General features: G+C 43.3%; 1 protein-coding gene across 4 annotated transcripts in view; it reads left to right on the plus strand.

Moving 5' to 3' along the window:
- Positions 1-10197, plus strand: part of IFT56 (intraflagellar transport 56) — an 87130-nt gene extending 76933 nt beyond the window's left edge. Inside the window, exons 16-19 of one of the 4 annotated variants that reach the window (XR_003090266.2) lie at positions 704-810; positions 4548-4681; positions 8008-8815; positions 9803-10197. Coding sequence is in view for 3 of the 4 variants with exons in the window: in XM_006127812.4 (XP_006127874.2) it covers positions 704-810; positions 4548-4681; positions 8008-8119 (353 nt within the window). In the remaining variant the exon portion in view is untranslated. Of the gene's footprint in view, positions 1-703; positions 811-4547; positions 4682-8007; positions 8990-9802 lie in introns of those variants that run through there. The other 3 variants (XM_006127812.4, XM_006127813.4, XM_075935305.1) reach the window with 3 other exon arrangements.
- Positions 10198-13467: the final 3270 nt, after the last annotated feature.

Consider the following 13467-nt stretch of genomic DNA (forward strand, 5'->3'; position numbering starts at 1 on the left):
TCTTTCAAAGGATAAAATGGGGATCAGGAATTGTTTCTTTTATGTATAGTTTTGTATAACTAGCTATGTATAATAGAATTTCTCTCTTATTTCCATCGCTGTTCCCCTTATCTTGTTAAGCATTTGGTTTGTCTGTAACCAGGGACAGAATATTAGAGTAGTTAGAGCAGTGGACTGATTTGATGTATCACCAGGGTGGATGCCAGACTAGATGGACCATTGAGTTCCAGCGTTGTAAGTGCTCAATCTGTGAAATATAAATCCGAGGTGGTGTCGATTTCATAACTCTTTTTTCTTGTATTTGCAAACTAGCACTTTACCACCATCAGTAATTTAGCTAAGGGGACGGCTAGCTTTCACTTAAACTCCATAGTTTTCAGTAAGGCTATGTCTAGACTACACGGAAGATTCGAAAGAGGATATGCAAATTCTGAAGGAAAATTAGGTTTACGCGGCTTTTCGAAAAGGGGGGGTTGCCGAAAAACCCACATCTCAACTACTTTCACTTTCGAAAGCTCTGCTTTCGAAAGTGAGATCGGAAGAAGATATGCAGATTGTCGTGGAATTTGCATATCTTCTTTTGAATCTTTCGCATGAGTGATAAGATGGTGAACATTTTAGTCTTGCTGTTATTGGGCAGTGCACTATGGCATTTCTTCACTGTTATTGGGCAGTCTGATCCAATTTTCTGTTCTCATTGTAGATATCATGAATAAGAAGCCTCGACTGGCCTGGGAGCTCTACCTGAAGATGGAAACCTCAGGAGAGTCCTTTAGTCTCTTGCAACTCATTGCGAATGACTGCTACAAGGTGAGTTTTCTTTTCGAAGCCTGGTATCTAGTGTGTTAATTCTGTGGCACGACACTCAGATGCCTTGTCTACAGCAGCCTCCTTTTTGTAAAAGTCCTTTCCATTGCTACTGTTAGTGAAGCTCTGCAACATATACGGTCTGGTAGAGATCTGTCAATATTTTAACCAGCATGTCTTCTAGTTAGACAATATGCAAGTTAAAATGCTGGTGACTGGGTTACACTAGACCTAATCACAATTTCTACCTTTATTAAAGCTTCAGTGGCAGGCGCAATGGGAAATTTTAAGAGGAAAAATCTAATGCAGACACCACCAGAAGCTATAAGTTGGACTTCTTTAGAACAGCAGATTCTGCCCTTCGTAGTCAGAACATGAATCTTACAACCTCATCCCAACAAACCCATACTAGGGTCCTGCTTCATGCTTCCCAAGATGCACAAAAAATGAAGCAAGGCAGATCTGTCATATCTAGTTACAAGACTTTTACAGAAGGAGTATTAGATCTCATAGAAACCACCCTCAAACCACTTATTGCACAAAGACTCCAAGACTTTATTGATTTCCTCCAGAAACTCTATCAGCATATTCCCCCAGAATACCATCTTTGCCAGCATGGATGTTATGTCTCTATAAACCAAGATTCCTTACCATGATAACATTGCTGCCTGCCTCAAATATTTGCAAGATAATATACAACATTGAAAAATTCACTCAAACACATTGCAAAATTCATCAGACATCTTCACAAACAGCAACTTTACATTTAGCAAACACTTTCTCCAAACTATGGGAATAGCCATTGATACTAAGATGCCTCCCCCGACTCCCAGTATGCCAGCCTCTTCATGGGACACCTTGAGGAAGAATTTCTGGAAAAATATACCACAAAACCAATGATTTACTTGAGGTACATCAATGACGTTTTCATCCTCTGGACAGATTACATCAGTTCCCTCAGATTTCCACCATAACTTTAACCACAACCATGTTCTCTAGAAAACACCCACCTCAGCATCAACTTCCTGGTTATAGGTTGAACCTCTCTTGTCCGGCACACTCTGGTCCGGCAACATCCATAGTCTGGTAAGATTTTAGTTAGCTGGATGTCCACTTATCATGGGTGTGGCCAAGTTTCACGCAGTCCCATAAAGTTTGTTTACAGCTATCAGTCCTGGCTCTCAGTGTTCTGTGCTATTATTGAGCTCTAATTTACCCCTAAATGTCTTCTAAGAGCCCAGTAAGCAGTGGAAGTGTTGATAATGCTGCTAGACGATATTGAGTTCCCATGGTTTGGCAAATTCTCTGATTTGGCATCGGTCAGGTCCCAAGAGTGCCAGAGTAGAGAGGTTCAACCTATACCACAATCAACTTCACCTTCTGCGGATTTCTTGCATACAAATGACTGTATGCAAGAAACCTGCAGATCACCACATTTACCTCCTCAGATTCTGCAACCATTCTCTGTTATCTGTAGTTGGCCATTTAAATCACATTCTAAGCTGCTTCCTCTAAACAAGAACATTCCACTGGAGAAGTAGATCACATTGTGGAATAGGCTATCCAAATATCTCAGGAGAAACTGCTTCAGTACAGGGGGAAAACCTCCACTGACCACACAATCCTAATTGTCACCCCACACTGAAACCCATTTTGAACAGTTACAATCCATACATGATGGGGACCGCATCCTGAATGAAATCTTTCCTGAATCCCGTACTCTGGTTTTCAAACAACCTCCCACCCTCACTAAGCTCATCATCAGAAGTAAGCTTCCCAAGGATCAAGAGCCAACTAATTTAAAGTGTTGTCAGATCCTACCAGAACAACAGATGCAAAACCTGCAGACATATCTCTATTGCTACATTGATCAATACCCACCCACAACAAACCTTTCAAGGTCTATGGGTCCTACAAATGCTTAGCACAAAATGTGTATCTCATCCAGTGCATCATAAGCCTCATTAACAGCTTTGTTGGTGAAACCAGACAATCACTACATTCTTGAATGAGCTCACACAGAAAAATGACAGAAACATCATCACTCCTGCTGAATGCTTTGCACACAATGATCACTCCATATCTGAAATCACAGTCCTCATCCTCAAAGGAAATCTTCACAACAGCTTCAGAAGACAAAGGAATTTAAATTACTTACTTTGCCAGATGCTAAAAATTATAAGCTAAACTGAGACACTGGTTTGGTGGGCCATTATGATTTGCCTTCACACCCTTCTTCCTGCTAACCCTTAAATGTCCACTTCCTTTTAAGAGATCTCCTAGAGCCTATGTAACCCCCTTAATGCTTAACAGTCTGCCCCCATCTTATATTTTACAGTCCAGTTCCCTTCCCTAGACCTGAAGAATGCTTAGTGAAATTCAAAAGCTTGTCCTTTCCACCAACGGAAATTGGTCCATTAAAAAGTTTAACATTTTCCTACCTTGTCAGTTAGCACAGATACTCTGGTATTTGTTTTTCCACTTTCAAGATTAAATACAGTAAGCCACCAAATGAGATCGCCATCTTCAGCCTCTAGCACTGGAATTTTTGTCCATTTCTTTATATCGAGATACAGATCATGCAAGATTTCAAAAGCACATTGATAATTGTCCTGTGATGATATGCTGGAAATTATCCCAGGACTGGCATGCACACATTTTAACCTTTTTTCACTCTTCCTATGAGAACAAATATGAAGCTAAGTTATGCTAAAATGCCATACTCTTTAACTCGAGCAAATTCACACATAATAAAATATACTCTGTCTTGGGTACAGTAGATTTTAAAAACGTGTTAGCTAACATTACATTTTTTAAAATCTAACTTAGAAAAGTCCCAAGAGAAGAAATGAAAATTTCCCAACTGTACCAATCAGGTACTGCATTTGATTTTTCTTTTTACTTTTATAGTGAAAGCTAAAATGAGCGTTCTGAATTAATACACAAGCAATTTTCAGTTATCTTTATGCCCAGACCTGGACTACGAAAATTCATCGTGTTTTAAAACAACATAGAGATAAACTTGTCTTAACAAACATGTTTTTAAATTGGACTTTGCACCTAGGATATACAAAGGCGAAAGATTAGGGCTGCTTGAAAAAAACCTGAAATTGTCAAAAGTAAAGGGATTAGAGAGACATGGTGGATAAGGTAAAATCTTTTATTGGACCAACTTCTGTTAATGAGAGAGACAATTTAATTTACAGTGAATTCTTCTTGAGTCAACACTGTGTAAGTCTTAAAGTTTCTCTCACCAACAGGTGATAGTCCAGTACTTTACCCCACTTGCCTTTCTAATATTCTGGGATCAACACTACTTTGAATACGAAAATAAGGGGATGACATTTTTTATAAGCTTTATTAGCTCATATTAGTTGAATGTGATTTACACAGAGGGTGAGCCTCGAATTGATCACAACAGGTTAACAAAACATCTCAACTTGGCCTGTCTATACTAGATTTAAAAAATCATGTTTAAAATCATATTAGATAAAATATTACCTATTTTCCTAGTCTATCTATATCTATATCTATATATATGGCCTGTGTGGAATTGGAATCTACCTGTTCTAGTTATAGTCTACCTTAGAAGAGCAGGAAAATGTGTGCTGTTCCCATGACTTATTCCTCTTATTGACTAACACCAGACAAATAGCATAAGAACCAGGCTGTAACTTTGGCTCTCATTCTATATAGTCAATCTTGTGACTAAAATATGTATTTTTTTTCTTTCTATACAGATGGGCCAGTTTTACTATTCAGCCAAAGCTTTTGACGTTCTGGAGAGACTAGATCCTAACCCTGAATATTGGGAAGGGAAGAGGGGTGCCTGTGTGGGCATCTTCCAAATGATCTTAGCTGGCCGAGAACCAAAGTACGTACCATTGCTGTGTATGAATGTCTCTTGTTAGTCTTCCATTCCCAGCAAGCTGAAGCTAGAACCACAGTTACAGCTGCTTTTGTGAAGAGACACACAATTTCAGGAACAGACGTCCCATATACTTCCAATTTTTTTTTTTTTTTGAAAGAAACCTCTGCTACCCCAGTAGTTGAACAATAAATAACTACTGTTAATCTCTATCTTCCAGCCAACTGGAACAGTCTATGTTTTGGAAAATAATCCATCATCTAGTTATGCTCTGCACTTCAAAGACCCAAATAGGACATAGTTCTTGAAGTAGCTAAACTACAGACACATCATGTTTCTTACCTAAAGGCAGTGAGAGAGGACCTCATATCACTGGTTAAGGCAGGCCTGGGCAAAATACGGCTCACAGGCTGATGTGGCCCGCCAAGCTACTGGATCTGGCCCACGGACGCAGTGGGAAGCTCCAGGCAGGCAGGCTCCCTAGGTAGCGCCACATGCTGCGCAGAGAAGTGGATGCAGGGCTCTGTTTCTGTTTTGAAACTGGATGCGAAGGGTGTGGGGTAGAGTTTTAGGAGACACCCCACCCCCAGCACATTCCCACTGGCTGGTTTCTGACAGAAACTGTCCAATGGGAGCTGCCTGTTAGAATAACAAGCAGCTAAGAAGAATCATGCCCCCTCTCCTGCACTCAATTATTCATGAAGCACATGGCCAGGCAAACAGGCAGGCTGGCTGGGAAACATTTTAAACTCTGCAGGCAGGCAGGTTAGTTTGGCAGATGACAAGTAATTCTCTTGGCCACAGCCTGCTTCTGGCATCCCAGCACTCCCCTCCTCCCCCCACACTCAATATAACCAAACCCTCTGTCCCCCTCTTACACCCATACCCCCTCCCAGATCTGGCACCCCAATCTCCTGCCCCAGATCACAATCCCCTCCAATCCCTAGGTCACACCCCAAACTCCTGCACTCCAGTCCCCTGCCATAGGTCACAACCACCTGCTTCATCCCAACTCCCTCCCAGACTCATCTCCCTCCTGCACCCCAGTTCCTTACCCCAAGCTTCCTTCTGCATTTCAGACACCGCATCTCCATTAATATCATGGAAGAGTGCAGCCCTCAACCACTTTCCAAAATCTTGGAGTGGCCCCCCCATCAAAAATGATTGCCCACCCCTAGCTTAAGGAGAGGTACTGATAACCTCTGAGTGGAAGTTGTATCCACTCCTCTTTGGTCTTGGAATTTCAAGGACAGCAGAATTAAAATGGGAGGATGGTTATTCACACCTCAAAGAGGGATAAGAAACATGTTTCTGAATGATGAATGAATGACGTGAAAGCCCAATGTCTCTTACTGCACATTTCATCCATTCCACGCATAGCTTGGATATTGGTTTGATTGAATCACTAAAAGAAAAAAGGAAATGGTCCTTTTCCTTGATTTTATTGATTGTTTTGCCTTTGGCATATCTCTCTGGATATGGGAAGGGGGGAAGATAGAGGGATACTTTCTGCTCCTGTTGTCTAGTAAGAAGTCAGCTATGCTGTGGGCGAATAAGCTCTGAAAGCAGTGGTATTAATTAATGCACCCCTCTAACTTTCCCTCTGGCAGAGTACCCGTATCTTCTGGTTAACATTCACAGAAACTCTAGAATTCTTATTTTTCCTCCACTTAAGGTCACACAGAGGAGAAGATGCCATTGCTTTCTTAAATGCATACCTTTCAACAAGACAGGAGCACACAGAGCCATGGCATCTGTTACTCTCTCCCTTGCTTGCCCTCCATTTTTTTAATTGCGACATTTACTAAAATAGTGCAGACTCAGTAGTGCACCTTAAACTTCTGAACTGCAACTGAGATAATCTTTCCACAAAATCTGATTTCTGCATGGAGCTGGTAGACATTCAAGAAACAAACTGATTAACTTGTTGTATCAGGTCTTGTTCCCCCTAAATAATGCAAACCACCTCAGACTGTGAATAAATTCATCAGATATCTCTGGATTAGATTCCCATTCACCTACTAACAAGATTAACAAGGAAAATATAAGGTACTGTACTTCAGGGAGTGATTCTTCTGGGGAAAGCACTTGTCTGTCTTAGTCATCTACTATATATTTGAGAGAATTTGTATATGTTTGTCTATCTGTGAGTCTGTTTGTTCAAGAACTCCTCCTAAACAGTAAGAGCTAAGACCACCAAATATGGTATGCAGCTTCTTCTTATAACTTAAAGCAAGGTTTGATTGTGCCAAGACAATGGGATGTGGAATTTGATTGTTTCTCATCAAATGGAAAGGAAGGGCTCTGACTGCAGGGACAGTTAAACTCCACAATGACCACAGGGGGCAGTAAGTGCCCCAATCTTGGGGAGCAGCCACCGGCCAGGCAGCATAGCCCCTGGTGCTCCTGGGAAGCAGCCACCAACCAGCCATCACAGCCCCTGCTGCCCCTAGGGAGTAGCTACCAATTGGCCAGTATAGTGCCCACTGCCCTGGGCTGGTCCCAGGGAGCAGTCACTGGTCACCCAGCATGGTCCCTGCCACTCCATGACAGCCACAGGGAGCACCCGCTAGCCACCCCGCCCTGATCCCTACCCCACTTCCAACTTCCTGCTTTGACTTCTTTACCTCCACACTCAGCCCTGACTCCTGCACCCCTAAACCTTCCTACCTCCTAACCCTGTACCCTGACTCCTGCATCCCCCATCCTCTGTTCTGAGCCTCTCTTCACCCCCAACCCTGACTCTTGCAACCCCCACAACCTTAGCTCCCTGCCCTGAGCCCCCCACATCCCAAGCCCCTGCCCTGACTCCGGCACCCCCCACACCTACAATCCCCTGCCCTCAAGGACCCAAGCAATGCTGGATAAATCTTCTAGTAAAAAATATGTATAACACTTAATATGCTTAAAATGCAGTGATTAATTAGTCTGAGCTGTGGTCCTGTGTTGAGATAGGTAATGCTGTGCTGTTGAAGTCTGCCAGCCTGAAAAACTGAAGTGCTAACAATTTGCCATTAAATGTCCTGTGGCATTTTTTTTGCAAGGAATGTTAATTTTTATGTCCTGATAGGCTTCAGTATAAACAAATTTGGCTGACCTAGAATTCCCCTTCTAGATGAACCTAAATACAATATTCTTTATTTATTTCTAGATCCATACGATTGTGTAGGTTTTCTGCTGTGTTTATTAGCTGTCACCTTCCTCGGTCATAGATGAAGTAGATTACATACCTAGAGTCTGTGCTTCAGGATGTAAAGATGCACAGAAATATCAGCTGTTTCTATCCAAGTGATCCTCACCCTGCTTTAAACTTTTGTCTTCTGTCTTCTCAGAGAGACTCTGCGGGAAGTGCTGCATCTCCTAAGGAGCACTGGTAATCCTCAGGTAGAGTATATCATCCGCATCATGAAGAAGTGGGCCAAAGAGAACAGAGTGCCTGTCTAAAACAGCACCACCAAGAAAATCAGGTCAGCTGCCCTCTTTTTGTGCATATCTAGAGGGCATGGAACTTAGCCCTCTCCTCTTCATTCACCCCACCTGCCTGCCTGCGCGCGACGTGTGCGCGCGCCCACCTGCCTGCCTGCGCGCGACGTGTGCGCGCGCGCGCACACACACACACACACACACACACACACACACACACCCCCCTCTCATCTTTGTAGTCTTAGCCCTCTCCGTTCACCCTACCTGCCTGCCTGCGTGCACGCACACACACACCCTCTCATCTTTGTAATCTTCTTTCAGGGCTGGTTTACACACATACCGCACGCACGCACACCCCATCCGCCCCTCATCTTTGTAGTCTTCTTTCAGGGCTGGTTTATCGTTAAACATGACTGCCAAACTCTCAGATGGAGCAAGAAGAGTACCACAGTTGGACTGTAAAAAAATTTCCATGAGTTTGCTAAGGAGCATTTCTTTGAACAGAAAAGGGGGATGAATTTCATGCTCTTTCCATCCAAATCTTAGTGGCATTTTTTTTGTTCTACACCAATCTCAGTGTCTAGTCCAAGGATTTTCAACCTTTTCCATACTTTGATTCCAACATTCAGCAACTCAACCTGCCTCTCACATGCACTCCAGATTCCTTTGTACCAACTCTAATAGTACTGCAGAAGATATACTGTGGCAGTTGGAGAGGTTTGTATTTTAAAATAGTTCTCGTGGCTTCCAAAGAAGAATCGTCTTTAAAATGGCTCAGCAAATCTGCTTCAACACAATAATGTTGAAGACAAATGGAAGAAGGATTGTGTTATCTTAGGGTATGTCTACACTACCCCGCTATTTCGAACTAGCGGGGTAATGTAGGCATACCGCAATTGCAAATGAAGCCCGGGATTTGAATTTCCCGGGCTTCATTTGCATAAGCCGGGCGCCGCCATTTTTAAATCCCGGCTGGTTCGAACCCCGTGCCGCGCGGCTACACGCGGCACGAACTAGGTAATTCAAACTAGGCTTCCTAGTTCGAACTACCGTTACTCCTTGTGGAATGAGGAGTAACGGTAGTTCGAACTAGGAAGCCTAGTTCGAACTACCTAGTTCGTGCCGCGTGTAGCCGCGTGGCACGGGGTTCGAACCAGCCGGGATTTAAAAATGGCGGCGCCCGGCTTATGCAAATGAAGCCCGGGAAATTCAAATTCTGGGCTTCATTTGCAATTGCGGTATGCCTACATTACCCTCCTATTTCGAAATAGGAGGGTAGTATAGACATACCCTTCGTGACTGACTTAAACAGTTAACATGCTTTTAATATTCCTGGCCTATTTCAGGGCCAGCATTCCAAGCAACATCCATTTTGTAGATGGATCCTGCTGACCAATTACTAGCCTCTTTATTGCTTTCCTTTTTGTCCAAAACGATTTGTCATCCCTTGTCCAAAGTCAGATTGATTAGTTTCATGTTCAGAATTAACCACAAGCAATTTTGGAGCCCTGCATTTACTTATTTTCAAGGAGGATAATTACAAGATTTGGGGGATTACTTACCAAAGCATGAGGTCTGATTGAGCTGTTTCTTGCTATTGAGCCTTATTCTGCAAACATTTGTGCATGTTATTAAGTTTAATCATGTGAATTGTACCATCAGTTTACTTTTTGGAAGGATAAAGTTATTTATGTTTATTTACAGGATCAGACTGTTTGTCAATCGCTATCATAGGACTGGAAGTTAACCTCCTCAGTGGTTAACTGTCGTGTGTTTGCTTGACAGTTTTGCTCAGCAAATATTCTGCTGTGTTTCAAGGGGGTCTGAACAGGGAACTGTGGAGAATCCTTTTCAGGACATAGCACTTAATACTAAAGAAGGTGACATTATAAGAAAAAGGCACAATGGATACGATGTAGAAACACATTGTAGTGTTTACAGTACATAAGATTTGTACATTATTTGTAAAGAAAAACTGCTTAACTTACAAAGTATTTTTGTACCTTGCTAGAAAGTATTTAATTTAACACTATGCTACTTGATTAATACTTATACTTGGATTTTCTGTACTTTGATTAAAAATTATACTTGGATTTTCAGTCTAACTTCTTGCTTGGCTTTGTTGCCTCATTATGATGAGGCTGGTAATTGATATGACAAATTTATTTCACTTCAGAAGTGGGCAGATGTGTAAATTGACTGAATGCCAAATCAGCATTTCATGGTCAGATGAAGATGAACCATGTTAAAGCAGCCTGACCCAAGAGCCTATGTACTTACCTTTGATGTTGGATTCTGAAATGAGGGTAGCTGGATAACCCTTATATTTGTAAGTGGTGTTGGTTCTGCTTTTTCTTACTCCCGAAGAGATTCTGAATTCTCCCCAGCTTCTAAAGAATAGGCGCTTATCTTTTAAGATATCAGTAGGTCTCTGCTGGAGATAAGGAACTTCATTTACCTTTTATCATCTTACTACAGCAGAAGCAAAGGTATTTCTGCAGCATGCCCAAATCTTCAAACAAGAACTTCTACCTGTATCACAATGTGATGTCTGGAATGATTTGAGAGGCTGTAGGTCACCTGCTTTTATACAAAAATAAGAAAGGATTCCATTTTAAGGACCCCATCATGATAGTGGTACAAATAAAGTTCTCAAACTGACAGGAACAAGGGTAGTGTCACCATGTTGCAAAAAGAGACCACATAAAATGCTGTCACCAAAGGCAATTACATAAAACATTCAATTTGTAAGAGAGATTTTTATTTTCCTTGACAGTCTAATTAACTTGAAAACAGTTTGGAATGGCTGCTGTGGGTCTTGGTTAAAGCTACAGAAAAATCAGTGTGGTGACTTTGTAACAGATGTTAAATGCAGCTAATCATTCTGTTCACTGATGCTTAATCAGCAGAAAAGCCTGAGAACCCCCAGATCCACTGCTAATCTTTAACAAGTTAGGTGAATATCCCACAGCAACACATTTTAAGGCACTGTAGACTGGTAGACAACAATAATTAAATCATAGGACTGGAAGAGACCTTGAGAGCTCTTTAATCTAGACCCGGCACCCAAGGCAGGACTAAGTATTACCTAGACTGTCCCGGACAAGTGTTTGTCTAACTTGCTCCTAAAAATATCCAATGATGGAGATGCCACAACTTCCTTAGGCAATTTATTCCAGTGCTTAGCTATCCTCACAGATGGGAAATCGCCTTTTTCTTCTTTGAGGAGTGTCCCTGTGGGTGTTCCATCATAGGTGTCTGAGCACCTCTGTGCTTCTAATCGAGATTTTAAGTAGCTGTGCCCATGTTCGACTGAGCACATGGAGCAGCTGATGCACATCGTTTGAAACAGCTACTCCTCATGTTCAGCCAACCATCCCTTCAGTTCCTTCTTTTATCGTTGTCAGCTTCAGTAGGAACCCAGCAGTTGCCCTCAAGCATCAGTTAGTGTTATCATTTAGATAGTTATTAATAGCAGTTTCCTAGTTTTTTCCTCAGTTTTAACAGTCCGTAGTTAGTAGTGTAGTTGTTAAAAAAATTCATAGGACAGCTTGAGTTAGTTCTAGTTCTAGGTTTTTAAGGTTCCTGCATTCCAGTAACGGCTGTTTTCTTGGGACATGCTTGGTTCACCTGGCTTTAAGAGGGGTATAACCTGCAGGCTGTCCATTCCCATCTCAGACGGACATTCCCAGTGTGTTCGCTGCTTAGACGAAGAGCAGTCTACCTCCCAGTGCCCCCACTGCAAGAAACTCACCAAAAGGACCAGGAAAACCAGGGAGCTATAGTTAAAAATGATGATCCTTGAGAAAATGGTCTGACCTGCTTCTGACCCAGAGCACACTACACTGCTCAGGCAACCGTCTCCTGATGTAGCCTCTGAGACAGTAGCTCCCGCAAGGTTGAGCCCCAAAGGCTCTTGATAGGGCTCAGGTGCCCAAGAAGATATCCCATTCCTCTTCAAGCTCTGACTCCCCCTCAAGGTAATGCTCTCTCCATAAGAAAGCTGCCCTGGCACCAGCTGCACTGAAGATGCCTGAAAAGGAAGCAACTGGCAAGTCCGACACGAACAAGGGCCAAGACTCTAAGGAGGAGGCTTGATCCTCCTCCAAGGCACCAACAGAGGCAAAGCAAAAGCCTCTGGTGTTGGCACTGGCCAAGGCCCTGCTGGCACCGACCACAGTACCAACCAGACCATGTTCAGCACTGGCACCGAACGCTACCATGCCACTGCCCATGGCACCATCACTCTGAGCCCATATGAAACAAATGGTGCTGCCAATGCATGCTAAGCACTCAGCACTGGCAATTCAACCTACATTGCCACAAACTGCCCCAGTACCAGCTCCACTGCCTAGCACAGTAGTCCCTAAACTTTTGGGGCTGCTGGGCGCCCAGGGGCGGAACCACACATGCGCTGGGCGCCCGAGACGCAAGAATGACTCGGACCGGCTCTGGTCACCAGGCAGGTACACATCTCATGGTCTCCTCGGTGCTCGGGAAGCTGCTGTTCAGCACCAACAGCACCCCAAATACATCCCATTTTAGTTTACCCTTGCGGGATCAGCTCTACCATTGTCCAGCGACAACAGTGATGACAATCCTCTGGAGATACATACTCCAAGACATTGTTCTCCTAAGCCGAGCAAACAGCCTCTCCAGTGGAAACCATCACAGTGGCTGCTATCACCAATCCCTTCCAGCTAGCTGTACTGGGACCCATGGGCTGCATACCAGACACAGCAACCACAACAGCCACAGCAACCTTTCCCAGCACCCAGGTCCCAGGCACCCACCACCTGACCAATCTCTCTCTGAGGGAGAGGAGAAGGCAGAAGATGTAATGGGTGAGGAGCAAACACCTGACTCTCCTCCATCCACTTACCTGTCATCTTCATCATCTGATGACACAATCATGCCCCTACCTCCAACTGCGGGGATGATTTCAAGTCATTCCAAGAGCTCTTCAAAAGAATGGCACACTCCCTGGAAATCCCATTATCAGCCGTGCCAGAGAATCAGCATAAGCTGACAAATATACTTCATGCCTCTCCTTATGCCAGGCTTGCATTCCCTATGATGGATCCAGCAAAAACCATCTAGCAGATGCTTGCAACAATATCCGCAACATGGAAGAGGTCAGACAAAAAGTATTACATAGCCCCCCCAAAGGGGCAGACTTCTTATTCTCCCACCCTACTACAAATTCTCTGGTGGTGGATGCTGGTAACAGGTGGGGTCGGCAACAAACAGCCTGCACAACACCTTATGACAAGGACGGGAAGAGATTGGATTTGTTTGGGAGGAAGGCGTACTCTTCAGCCAGCCTTCAGCTCAAAATCTTATACAGTTCTTCTTGTGAAATACACTCA

Source organism: Pelodiscus sinensis, chromosome 1, assembly GCF_049634645.1.
Source record: "Pelodiscus sinensis isolate JC-2024 chromosome 1, ASM4963464v1, whole genome shotgun sequence".
Classification (NCBI taxonomy): domain Eukaryota; kingdom Metazoa; phylum Chordata; order Testudines; family Trionychidae; genus Pelodiscus; species Pelodiscus sinensis.